The sequence below is a fragment of the Bactrocera tryoni genome, chromosome 4 (assembly GCF_016617805.1).
Source record: "Bactrocera tryoni isolate S06 chromosome 4, CSIRO_BtryS06_freeze2, whole genome shotgun sequence".
In the NCBI taxonomy this organism is placed as follows: Eukaryota; Metazoa; Arthropoda; class Insecta; order Diptera; family Tephritidae; genus Bactrocera; species Bactrocera tryoni.
The window spans coordinates 76385769-76399521 of NC_052502.1; the positions used below are offsets into that span (position 1 = coordinate 76385769).

Sequence of the window (13753 nt, forward strand, 5' to 3'; positions counted from 1 at the left end):
TTGATAGTGGCAGCAGTTACAGTAAAAAAAATAAAACGTGAGCGTCATAACGCAAAAAGTAATGTACAAAAACAACGGTTATACATGTACATACATATGTATGTATATAAAAGACAATAGAAAATCGATGGAGGTCTGCCAATTGAAGCACGAAGGGTGCAAAAAGAAATAGCGAACGATAGAAAAGTACTAAGAAGCCACATGTTGTTACTAAAATAAATTAAGAGAAAATTTGCAATTGCTAAAAATATGCATACAGGTGCAAACACTCAGAAAAAGGAAAACAAATTCACACATTTATGTTCTGTTCACATACAATTTGTAAGGGGCAAATTTGTAGAAAAGACATGCTGTCAGTCACGTGTGTTTATACAATTTTACAAATGGAAGAAAAAAGGAAAAACATAGTGAGAAATGCAAAAAAAAAAATTATAATAAAAAAGAAAATTCAAAAAAAAAAAGAAAAACAAAAATAAATAAAATGAAAAGAAGGAAAACGTACCAATAAATTGGCGTCAAAAGTGGGTTAGATTTTTTTTTTTAGTCTACAGACACAAAAGGAAAGGCTCAAAAAATTATGAATGAGCAATAATTATCTAGAGAAAGGTCAGGCAAATTTTGCTAGAACTATGTAATAGCCGCCGGAGCCAACTTTATTGCATATTCTGTGAAATTTTCACACAAAACCAGCAAATTAATTAGTTTGTACAGAGTGAAGAGGGAAATATACTAAAGAGTTAAATTGTACGCTTCCAGCAAGCGAAATAAGCGGTGACCTCAGGCGGCAAGCCTGCAACGCCAGCGCACAATGATGAGGCAAACAATGGAAAAGGTAAATGTTTACGAAACACGCTAAGGGAAATGAGGTGAGTGTGTACATATGTATGTAGTTTCGGCAGAAGGTGCATCGAAGGCGGCCAACGGTGTTCGGTAATAATTAAAAGGAAGCCAAAGAATTGTGGATGCATAAATATGTAAAAATATTATTTGAGGCAGCAGAAATTCCGTGTTACAGTAAGTGGTGAGAATGGACGATGAGTGTTGTAAAAGCGACGAATAACTAGTTCGTCGAAGAAAAGCTGACGAAAGGTGCTAAATTGGTTGCGTATCATAGAATTTATGTACATAGTATAAAGTGGTAATTTTGCTTGCGGTTGTGGCGTCACCGCAAAAAGTAGCATGCGCGGAAAATTTGTACTTACAAAAGTTATGTATATTTTTCTATTTTTTGAATTATGGATACTTAATTATTGTATGCTTTGAGCCTTTTTATACTGGATATAAAATTTCTTTGGAAAACAAAGTTAAAATTAAATGCGCTATGCACGTCAATGTGCGATGGTAAGTTTTCGTATGCTATAGGTTTCTGGGAAAATTTAATTAAAAAATATTACGGAAAATATTATTATGATGAATTCCAAAAAATGTCAAACAAATTTTTAAATTTACTAAAATCAAAAAAAAAAAAATAAACTAAAACTTATAAAAATAATCGACAAAATACAAAAAAACATAAAAGAAAATTTAAAAAACGCAAAATTAAAAACAAAATAGATAACAATTAAAAAAGAAATATGAAGAAAATAAGAAAACATATACGAAAATTAAAAATATATGAAAAAATAAATGGAAATTGAAAAAAATTAATAATTATGTAATATGTTTACCAAAGAAATTTAAAATTAAATTAAAAGAAAAAAAATACAAATTTTAATAAAAAATTTTAATAGAGTATTACATAAAAAGTACCAAATAAAAATACTTTTCTATCGAATCAAAAATAAAAAAATACGAAAATTTAAATTTATGTTTTATTTGAAAATTAATAAGAATTTATACGAATGTTTGGCAAAAAAAAACAGAAGTCCGCACACTTTTTAATAACAAAAACTCACAATAACATAAGTGTCAGTCGAAAATATTTGCAGATATTTCGTTAAATATTTATTTTTATACATCATGAGTGTTTTCGGCACGTTTCAGTTGAATGTATGTTAGCACAAAAATTAGGCAAAAAGTAAAAAATATATGCTACGTGTGCTACGACACACCGTCTCTATACACACTATAGCCTACATTTAGGAGCTTAAAAAGAAATAAATAGAAGAGCTTTCCCGACAGCATTTTTCGAAAAAATAAAAAAAAGCATTTTTTTTTTGCATTGGCATTAACGAAATTTCGAATTCTACTTAGAATAAACACAGACGCACACGCATAGCATAAATTCGTTGCTTGTCGCTTGCAATTGAAATTTTTTAGCCACACTGAGTGGGTGTTGGCATGGTGGTTGTAGTCTAGCAGCGCCAGCAATGTGTTAAAGATAAATTTTGACAAATTTGTTAAAACACGAAATTTTTAAAAGTACGCTTAGGAAAGTCTAAATGTGCGTAAATTCGGAAAGTAATACAGCTGTTTTTTTTAATTATTTGTTATTTTTGAAATGTTGCCAAAATAAGTCAGGCATAAAAAATGCCGCCAATCATACGATGCTCATATGTACATATGTAGTTGTAAGTGCGTCAAAAATTTGTATTTAAAAATAACGAAAAACATAAATAAAAAACAAAAAGTAAGGCAATGAAGAACTCAGTGATAATAAATAAATACAGTATTGGAAAAAACATTTGTATAAATAAATAAAAAATAAAATATAAAAAAATTACTTGAAAAAAGTCAAATGAGAGGCAGCTTCGGACACACCCATTTCTTTAAAACAAATATAATATATAAAATTATGTATACATATACTAGACGCATAATATATATGTACATATAGAATACATACATATGTATTTTTGAGTGCACAACGCATCTTATTTAAATATGTACATTTGTATGTATTATATTTAAAATAGGCAAATCACCGTAGCATTTTGACTTAGCCGGATGGACAGGTCTTTTTCTACTTTTTTCCTCACTTTAATTGTTTATTTTAAATATCGCTTGAGCAGAAATGTCTTTGCTAAAATGTCTAGTAAACAAGTTATTACTTTTAATGTCTCTAACTGCGCTGCCAGCAGCAGCTGCAAAATTTGATGGCAGAAATAAATGCTCAAAATTTGATTAGCACAAATTTATTGATATAACCTCAACGAAAATATTCGAATTATAAAAACAAAATTAGCTGTGCTAAAAATAAAAAACAATGTTGAAATTTTCAAAATTATACTTAAAATTTTGTTTAACACAGGAAGGCTTGTGCAATTTCTATACTACTAATTACCTGTTCACACGTCAAGTAAAAATGCGTGAGTTCAAGAGAAAATAGAAAAAAAGCTAGAAAATATCAAAATTTTTTAAATCCTCAAAATTACACTTAATATTTTTAAAATATAGGGGTGCCAGTGTGAATTATATAAAAACAAGGTATTTCACACGCGCAATAAAAATGTGCGAAAAAAATCAAAAAAAAAATAAATAAACAGTTAAAAATATAAAATAAAATGTTAAAAGTTTTAAAAATTATTCTTAAAATTTTGTTTAACGCAAGGGAGCTATAATAATACCCTGTTCACATGTGCAGAAAAAATTTGATTCTAACAAAAATATTCGCAAATTCATACTTTTCCTAACCCAAAGTGAAAAAAGTTCATTATTCTTACGTTTTCTTTTTTTTACGGAGTTTTATTTATGTATATCTTGAATATTCCCTGTCGTCGTACGCTCACTCCATAAAACAGCTGACTTTTTAGGCGCGATAACCTAAATGACCGCTTTCATTGTGCAAATTATACAGATAGTAGATTTTTCCGCGCTCAAGAAACACAATCAAAAATTCATTTACGAAAAAACTTGTGCAAAAATACAATTAAAAACTGTATAGAAATAGTAAAAATAAAACAAAGCTTAGTATTAAATTAAAGGAAAAAAGACAAGAGAAAATTATACAATTTTTATAATTTTATAAAAACAAAGAGAATGTATGTATGAAAGAGGCTGCGCAAAGTGAAATAAGCAACAGTCATGCTGATAGCGCCTGCTTATCGGCAAGTGACAAAAAGACTGACAAGCAGTCTAAGCTGAGTGAGCATGTAAAAAGGGGAAGGGGCACAGCTTTATAGCTATGGCAGCCAATGCACGCAGCAAAGTGAAATGATAAATAACGCATTTGTTCTTGTGCTGCTGTGCGTTCATTGAATTATTTTTGTAAATGACGCGTTGAAGACGTTTCTTTTTGCTCGGCTTAATCGCATTGCGGTTATTTGTAATCAATGTAGAGGAAATAAAAAAAAATAATAATAAAAGTCTTATCGTGTATTGCAACTTTGTATGTGTAAATCTCTCATAATTGTATTATGCGAGCAAAAATCGTATACTATAAACACATCCCTTTATTTAGTCTTATAAAATGTACTTATAAATTACATACTTTTAAAATTTAATAAAAAGAAATTAGATAATTTTTTTTATAAAAACAATACTAAAAATATTACTAAATAAATACAGAAATATTTTTTATAGAAAAATATCTATAATTAAAAAAAAAAAAAAAGAAAAATTAAAAATCAAAAAAAAATAAAAAAGATAAAATTTATAAAAATATTTTTTCTATTTATCTATTACATTTTTTTTAGAAAAATATCTATAATTTTTATAAACATTATTTTTTATAAAAATGTATCTATGTATATTTTATTTTTTTTTTAAAAACACAAAATTATAAAAGATAAAAAATTAACAAAAAATATGTTTTATAAAAACCTATCTATAATTTTACAAAAACAAAAAATTTTTCCAAAAAACCAGAAATAAAGGAAATGGAAAAAATTTATAAAGCAAAATATATAATAAATATAAATTAAAAAATATATAAAATATATTTTCTAAAACAAAATTTTAAATATTTTTCTAAAAAAATATCTATAAATTTTATAAACATTATTTTTAATAAAAACATATGTATCAATTTTTTTTTAATAAAAAAATATTTAAAAAAATCACTAAAAAATATAATAAAAATTTTAAAATATAAAAACTAAAAAAAATATTTTTGCTTTTTATAAATATTTATACAAATATTTTTTAGAAAAAAAATAACAATAATATTTATAAAAAAAAATATATATGTACATATGTATGTATGTATGTATATACAAAAATTCTGAAAGTATATAATCAAAAAATTCGAAAACAATAAAAAAATATAATAAGTAAGCAAATAAATGTAATGATAAGGAATTAATAAGGTTACATACACGCACGCAAAATGCGTCTTTGTTCTGCGAATTGTTTACTATTTGTGCTACATTTGCGCCTATAGCAATATCAACATCGTAAATATATGTATGTATATGAATTTGTACATATAGACATGTAATCATATGCGTACAAACTATGTAATATTGGCCACAAGGCAGCAATCAAAGTTCAGAACGATATGCGTTGCGTATTAACTCGGTCATCGCTGAGTTAAATACGAATTATGTAAATAAATGCGAAATAAATATGTACATAACAGGAAAAATAGGTTTGAATAGCCAAGTGTCAAAAAGCACTAAAATTTTAATTTTATGACGTAGCGACGAAAAGTTTTAAAACAGCAAATTGTTAATTTAACGCTTTGCACGAGTAAATTATGGCAAGCTGTGCCACATTTAAGGAAACTCAGTTTCAATTTACAAAAATATCCGGAAAAGTGCTGTTAAAAATAAAATTACCACAAAAATAGAAAAATTCGTGTTTTTTCTTTTAATTTTTTTTTGAGTACTTGGTAAAATACATATGTATATAATATAGGATACGTAGGAGGCAATGAATTGGGGCAAATCTGGCATGGCTGTTTCCATTTTGAAAAAAAAAAAAAATTAAATATGCATATATACATACTTATGCATACAATGGAACCATAATATCATTGACAGCGGAAAATACTTTTGGCAAACAGTAACGGAAATTACTGAAAAAAAGCACATTACAAATGCCTGCCTAAATTATTAACTAAGAAATTTAAAATTAAATTAAAAAAACAATTAAATTATAAATTTAAAAAAAAAAATTTAATAATAAATTTAAAGAAAAAAGTTCATAAAAATAAACATTTTACATAAAAATTTCCAAATTACAAACACTATCGAATTTACATACATATGTATGTACGTCTATAAAACCTTTAAAAAACGTAAGACAGTTCCTACAATACTACAAAGAAAATTCACGAATTTCTGCACGCCTAAAAATAGGCAACAAGTTGCATTCACTATAAATGTTTTCCAATCTACATATGTATTACAAAGCTTCAAAACGTTTTCTAATGTCGAACAATTATTGACTTTATAAAAACTTGTGCCTTACCAGTATTGGCTATAGCTTGCGTTCTCATATCAGACTTACCTATAAAGAGAGAAGAAAAATGTGTAAGTTAATTAAAAATTTAAATACTAAACAAATAATCGAATTTTGAAAGTTGTTTCCTAAAAATGTTTTTGTATGATAAGAACATAGAATTATGTTATAAGCCTCTGTAGTATTCGAAAGCATATTTTACGACTGCTTTGCAATTCTGAACATCACACGACAAACAACTACTGAATTTCGCTTTAAAACTTCAAAAAAAAAAAAATGTTTTTGAAACTTTCAAAAAATTAAACTTAAAAAAATTTAAATACAAAAAAAATTAAATTTTTAAAAAAATTTAAACTTAATTTTTTTCTTAATCTTTAAACTTAAAAAAAAATATCTTTGAAACTTTCAAAAAAAAACTTTTTAGACTTACATAAATATTTTTTTTAAAATGTTTAAACTTTTAAAAACCATATCAGAATTAGAAAAAATTTTACTCTAAAAAAATCGCCATTTACCTAAAACAGTTTTGAACTTGCGAAATACTTTATTCCAGGTCACGCAGGATGCGGTCGACAGCGACTTGTTGCTCGCTGTAATGCGCGTATCCGCCTCATTAGCGGTCTTGTGCTCACTCCCAGCCGCAGCATCGCATTTGTGCTTATAACTACTACTTTGCCTTTGCTCCTTGGAGCTATCATCACAGTTTGCAGCAGCGTCTATGACGTTGCTTGGTTTTTTGGACTCCATTGTCGCGCCGCTGTTAGCGGTTTGCTTGTCAGTCGTGAATACAGCAGTGGCGTTCGGCGCCAATGTTGTGCGCTTCTTACGCTCCTCTTCGCGTTTGCTTTGCTTCCTTTGCGCCTTCTGTTGGTTCTGTTCCTTCTCCTTCTGTTTGCGTGCGAATTTCTCGCGCAATTTCGGACTGCCGAACTCGTCCAGATAGTACATGGTGTCCTGTAGGCCATCCTTCTTGTTAATCAATTTCGAATCAATGTACGGATCGTCGGAGATTTTCAGCAGCGGAAAATAATAATTGCCATCAGTGGCCAATACTTGTGATTCGGGATTTTTGGACTTAGTGGCTGCTTGCGGTTTACTACTACTACTACTATGGTCTCTAGTGCTACTACTACGATTATTGTTTAGATTATTATGATTACTACTGCTAGTGGTTGGCTTATTTGTTTCATTGGCTTTGTGGTGGGACGTTGAGTAAGTAACACTGCCTACCGGCGCTGAGGCGCACTGCGGCGCATGTAGCGACGACTTGATGTTCAATTGAATCGCTGCCGGTGGTTCTTTGACGCCGAGCGCTTTCGTTGGCACGATCTTGCCAAAGGAGCCGTTGAGTGTACCGATCGTTGTGGGCATGGAGGCGCTGCCTGTTTCGCCCACAACACCCGAGTTATTACCCGAATCGCTATCGCTTTCAACGTCTTCATCCTCATCCACGTCCAAATCATCATCTACGCCCACATCGACTTCATCATCGTCTTCGTCTACATTGACGTCGTCATTATCCACGTCGTCTTCCTCCTCGTCGTAATCGTCTGGTATGTCTACCTCTTCGATGCGGTCCTCTAAACCTTGAGTGCAGGTGCTGGCGCTATTGCGATACTTAATGCGTCGGCCATTGCCGACACTCATGCAAATGCCCGACGAGTTCTCCGACTCGCCGCCATCCTCCGAGTATTTGGACAGCGACAGGCCCGATGAATTGCCGCCCAGCGACTCACTGCTGGACGACGAACACTGCATGGACTTAAGTTGTTGCCGCGAACCGGCAGTCGAATCTGCGTCGCCATCAGCGGCCAATGTGCCGCCACTACCGCCATCGACAACGGCATCGATGCCACTATCCTGCGACAGCAACTGTTTATTGGTGGGCTGCTTCAGCTTCTGGAGCTGCCATTTGACATTCGTGCCATGCAGACATAGCGAATTGCAGCGCGTATCCAATGAACAGTTGGCGGCAAGGCTTTTTCTAGTCAACGCCACAGAATTGCTGCTGGAAGAATTAGCACCACCAACAACGACGCCACTGTCGGCCGAACCAGTGGATAGCTGGCTGGTGAAGCGCTCAAGCAAGGGTATGGTAATCGGCTTGCTGCTGCTGCTGCTGTTGGCGGAGCTGCTGTGGCTGATAAGGGGGGCGCTGGCCGGTGCTGTTGTTGCCATCAGGGTTGAAATGTTGGTCTTAGGGTAATTTCTTTGTTAGTCTTTGCGGTCTTTAACGTTATCTATATGCACTATAACTGTGACACTACAACGCGCTGACTGGCGACTTAATTATGTGTTGCCTGCTTGCTGTTCGCACTTTTTACAATTTGCAGTTGTTTTTTATGTGTCTTTCTTTCGAAATGCCACTAATTGGCTTAACAATCTCAGTGGATGAAAAAAAAAACACTTTAGAAGGCACTGTAGTTAAATGTTCTTTTTTTTTTTTGCACTGAAAGTTATTCACGCTGACACTGAGGACGCATGCACTGGGTCCTTGAATATTTGGTTTTGCACAATGAGCACAAATTTATTATAAACACTTGTTTAGTGGCGTTTTTCTTTCAAGGAAACTTTTTGTTTCTAAACAGTCACATTGCACTTGTTTACTAAAATTAACGGTAAAAACACATTACTTGTGTGTTGAGAAATTTCGCAAACATTTAGCATTAACTTTCGTATGAATTTTGTATTTCCGAAATCGATATGTTTACAAAATTATATTTCTATGTTTCGTTACGAATTTGAAAATTTCAATAAAAATGTTTATTTCTCTTTATTTTGTCGAATTTTTTGCACGTATTGCAGACCAAACCCGCTGACGTGTTGTTGTATTTCTAAATTTTTCGCTTTTACTTATTGTTGTTGCAATGAGCGCGTGTGTTATATTATCATCGGCTATTGGACTCGTTTATAGCCTCTTCTTACTGTGACTGTCAAACGCCGACTGACTTACTAACTACAACATGTTGCCGCTCATATTGCCACGAATATGCTGAATTTAAAAATTACAACAAAAAAATGCCTCGGCGTACACATACGAATACGACTTCACACGCGCGCGAACACACGAAAGTGAGTGCGAATGCGAACATGAAACACATACCAGCGCGCACAATGGACGACGGCAGCTAACATTTTCAGCGCTCACACACACTTTCACATGTACATGCATATATGTACATATATCCACTCGTGTGCAAAGTCCGTATGTGCGTCCATGGCGTATGTGTAACATGTATGTTATCTATTTTCCAAATGTCCACCCGCTGCCAGCCAACCACCCACCCACTGCTGCTTAAGCGGTCGCGGAAAATAGAAAAGCGAAAGTTGGATATCCGCTCAGCGCACAAACACGCACACAGGCACACACACACGCAGCGCTGAATGTGCGAATCGTACATCGGGTAGGCACGAACACCGCATCAGCCGAAAAAGAAACACGAAGGCGCCAAACAGTGGCTATCGTAACCGACTATGGGCAAGTAGAGCGCATAATGGAGCGGATATGTATATGTGTGTGTGCGAGTGTGTGGAAAAGCCGAAGTACATAATTGCTCCGACAGGTAATAGAACCACGGAGGCACCCAGCGAAGTCAACACGGCGGTGTGGTGGAAAAAAAAATCTCACATACACATCCATACACACATACATATGTATGTAAATTTATATTTGTTGCATAGTATATTACGTTGAATGGAATTAGCGGAAATTAATGGCAAACAAGAAGTAAACGGGGGGAAAAAAATAATTGAAACTCATTAGCACCAACGCATGGAATGTGTGGTAGAGCAGCAAGCTAGTGCTGGGGCTTAGTCAATGTGCACATTTGCAATTCTTGCAATGACGCCGCGTACTTAGCAGCGAAGACAAAAATAAAAAAACAGCGCTGATAAGTCGCCGTGAGCCTGCGGCTCAACCGCAAAATGCTGATAAGCCGGAAAGGGCTTTTACATTTATTTATAAGTATGTAAATATGTTAACCGCACACACACACATACAAAGTTACATGTGAGTTTCACGAGTCCAAGTCATGTTATCAAGGGTTTACATGGAGCATTTACAAATTAGTACTTAAAACGCAAATTATTGGTAATTAGAGCGATAATGAAGCGCAAAACAAAAATAAATAACCAAAATCAAAACAAAAATAAAATAATAAAAAAATATGTATGTGACTTGATGAAAATATGAAATAAATATTTAAAAGTTTTAAATATATGTATTACTAATTAAAGAGATTAAACTTGGAAGTATATTGCAACACTTCAACAACAGAAATTTAAACTAATTCTTTACGGAAAATATTTTAGAATTTTAGCCTCGTATGCCAAGTGGGCGTAAATTTCACAAGAACACACTTGTTAGTCTAATATGATACATATGTACACATGTATGTGTGTATGTGATACAGAAAATTTAAATTAACATTTTTTGTTTACTTAAATTTCGTAATAATTGAACAGTCATGCAAGTGCCCACTTCAAATTTAAAAACAAATAAAGTTGTTTAAAGATATGTCATCCGTGGTGAGTGATCAAACTCAAGGCTGATATCGATAACTAATCTGTACACTTCATACGGTATAAACTCAAGTACCAGCAGTGCAAGAACCTGTGAAATTGCGTTAACTCTTCAGGCTACTTTAAATGACATTTGCAAATATTGCAGAAATCGTCAAAAAACTGCCGAAAACTAGTATAAATAATTTCAAGTGACTAATTGGCACACAGCGAAAATTTAAGGATTATAACTAGATTGATCAAGCGCGTAGTCTAGCATGTCAGTAAACAAAGTAAGGCGAGAAGAAATTGCTAAACATAAGTATAAAAGAAGCGTTTGACAACGCAGCAAGTTAATGTATAATTTTTGGTGAAAAATAAACGACAACTTGTGTACATAATTTGTGAAGGCGTTAATGAAATGTGAAATTTGATACCCTACAACACAAGATTTTATAAAAAAAAATTGTGTAAATGCTTACCGAAAGTGGCTTGTGGGCAGACTATATGAATGTAATTGAGGGTGTCTTTTTGTACAATCCACTCTGACTAAACTTCAGCTGCAAGAACAGTTCCACATACAAACTAGCAAATACAGTTAGTACTGTGTGTGCCGACTTGCAGACATTAAAAATCCTTTTTTAACTAACACTCGACTTATGACCTCATTCTAAGTGGCCAGCTTTTTTCGGACACACCTGCGTTAGTTGGCTTGCAAACTAACAGGTGCGGGTGTACTTTCTATAGCTACTACTGTTGTTGGTATATAGCATGTTGACCAACACAGCCCGTGGCCCTTATTGACGCATGACAGTATAAATGTTTTCCTAGTAGTCTATGTGCTACTCACACCCGCATATGAAGCAAGGAAATTGATTTTTTCCTTCTTTATTTACTGAATTACTGCCACGTGCATTTGAGTTGATCTATTAAAAGTGTATATTTGTATAAGCGGGGAAAAGGGGAGTGCAAGAAAATGGTCGCATTAAAAATTTAAAATTCGTTTGAATTTGCAGCTGCAGTTAAGAAGAATTGAGAGAAAAACAGTTAAGTTGAAAAATGTGACAAAACACACTTTAAAAGCTAAAGCATTGACTTCTCATAATAAGAGTGAATCAATAAATTGACAGTGCGTGCTCAAGTTAAATTCTTCAATATGAAGTTCCAGTGTGTACCACAGTTTATATTATTACAAATAATGACAGTTCAAGTCAATCTAATTAAATATTAATCATGTGAGGAAATTAATTAGTTAAATTTGTGAAATCGTTAATAATTTACTGGTCATTAATTAATTATTTCGAAAATTTATGCAAACAAACTGTCAATGGCTAATACAAATGAAAAGCGTGTAACAGAGAAAATTCTAATGCCTCAAACATTTGGTCCTAAAACTATTTTTGTAGTTTTTTTTTAAATATATATGCAAACGCGTGTTTTGGTCCTTTACATTTAATTGCACGCTAATTTGCGTGTTGCATGCGCTAAAGTCAAAAATAAGGACTTAAATGAGTATGAACGGATTTGCTATGAATAATGCAGTGTACAATTACGTCTATATTACGAAGAACTCATAATTAATGCGCAGAAGAAATGATAATTTTGGCGATTATAGCGTGGAATAGCACAGAATAGGAGAAATTTCATTCGACAAGTGCAAAAAAATAACAAAAATATCGTAAAGATTGTAAAAGCTCTCTGACATTTAATGTAAGCTTTAGAATATTTGATTAATATATTAAATATTTACTTTTAAAGCTTTTGAATGCTCAAAAGGGTTGCTAAAATTCTTCCTATGATTTATTTGATAGACAAAAGCTCTAAAGCGCTCTCAGATCTCTAGTGAAAGCCTTCGAATATTGAAATAATGCCATAAAAGTTACAAAAGTTCGTTGATAATATGAAAAAAAGTTGTAAAAAAGCAGACATGCAAAAATCAATCAGAAACACGGGGTAAATAACTGATCAGCGCTTTTGATTCCGAGCATATCATTACTGCGTACATAGAAAAATGTATTACTAAGCAGATCGAAATTGCTACTACAAAGGAGTTCATATTTTTTAACAAATCCACGCTCGAGTGCAGCTGTAAGAAGTATTCCACTGCACCTATAAAACGTATGTTAAGTGCTACTTCACGGTTTCGGCTTTTTAGTTCAAATTGTAGTGTGTTAATGTGTTTAAACTTATAGGATTGATTTTATGGACAAAATGGCATCTAATAATAGAACACGCTAATTACCAAAGTGAAGTAATCAATGGGATCAGCTATTTTTAAGTCGGCTCTTATCAGCAATTAATTAACACACGCGCTAAAAATGGTGAAATTACGTAAAACATTTTTGTATAAAAAAATAATTACAAAAATTGTATAGAAAATAAAAAAAAAAAATATTAAGTCCAACAAGCTCAACACGTATTTAGGGCCTTTTGACCTTAAATTCTTGCGTATAAAATATTACTGTCGAAAAATTCGGCGACATATTCTTTTCATCGATTCGCGTTCCGCATTAACGGAATTATTTACGGATGTATTTATTGAATATTAGAAAATACTTGAATGCCAAATTAAAAAATGAAAGCTAAAATAACAAAAAAAATAATAATAAAACCAAAATAGCAAAAAAATAAAATTAATTTAAAAAAATTTAAAATAAATTTAAAAATAAATAAAAAAATAAAAATAAAAAAATATAAAATATAAAATAAAAAAAAAATATAAAATATAAAATAAAAAAATAAAAAAATATAAAATAAAACAAATATTTTAATAAGTAAAAAATTAGTGTGAGAATGCGCGCCAAAATTTCAAGTCTAAGTGCGTGCAATGCTTCTTTGCAATGGTGCAACCACTTTCAATTGGGTCTAGGACATCTGCATAGCTTACGCTAACTATTGACATTCCACTATAGTATATTGAGTATATAGTGAAAATAGAAATAGAAAAGCGAAAATAAATTGCAAACATGAG

General features: G+C 32.1%; 1 protein-coding gene across 2 annotated transcripts in view; it reads right to left on the reverse strand.

Moving 5' to 3' along the window:
• The window catches only part of LOC120775825 (cyclin-dependent kinase 11.1), a 28192-nt gene extending 18980 nt beyond the window's left edge, over positions 1-9212 (reverse strand). The window contains exon 1 of one of the 2 annotated variants that reach the window (XM_040106181.1): positions 6798-9212. In XM_040106181.1, coding sequence (XP_039962115.1) covers positions 6798-8460 — 1663 coding nt within the window. In that variant the 5' untranslated portion in view covers positions 8461-9212. The remainder of the gene's footprint in view (positions 1-6797) is intronic. The other variant, XM_040106183.1, reaches the window with a different exon arrangement.
• Between the last annotated feature and the right edge of the window lie 4541 nt (positions 9213-13753).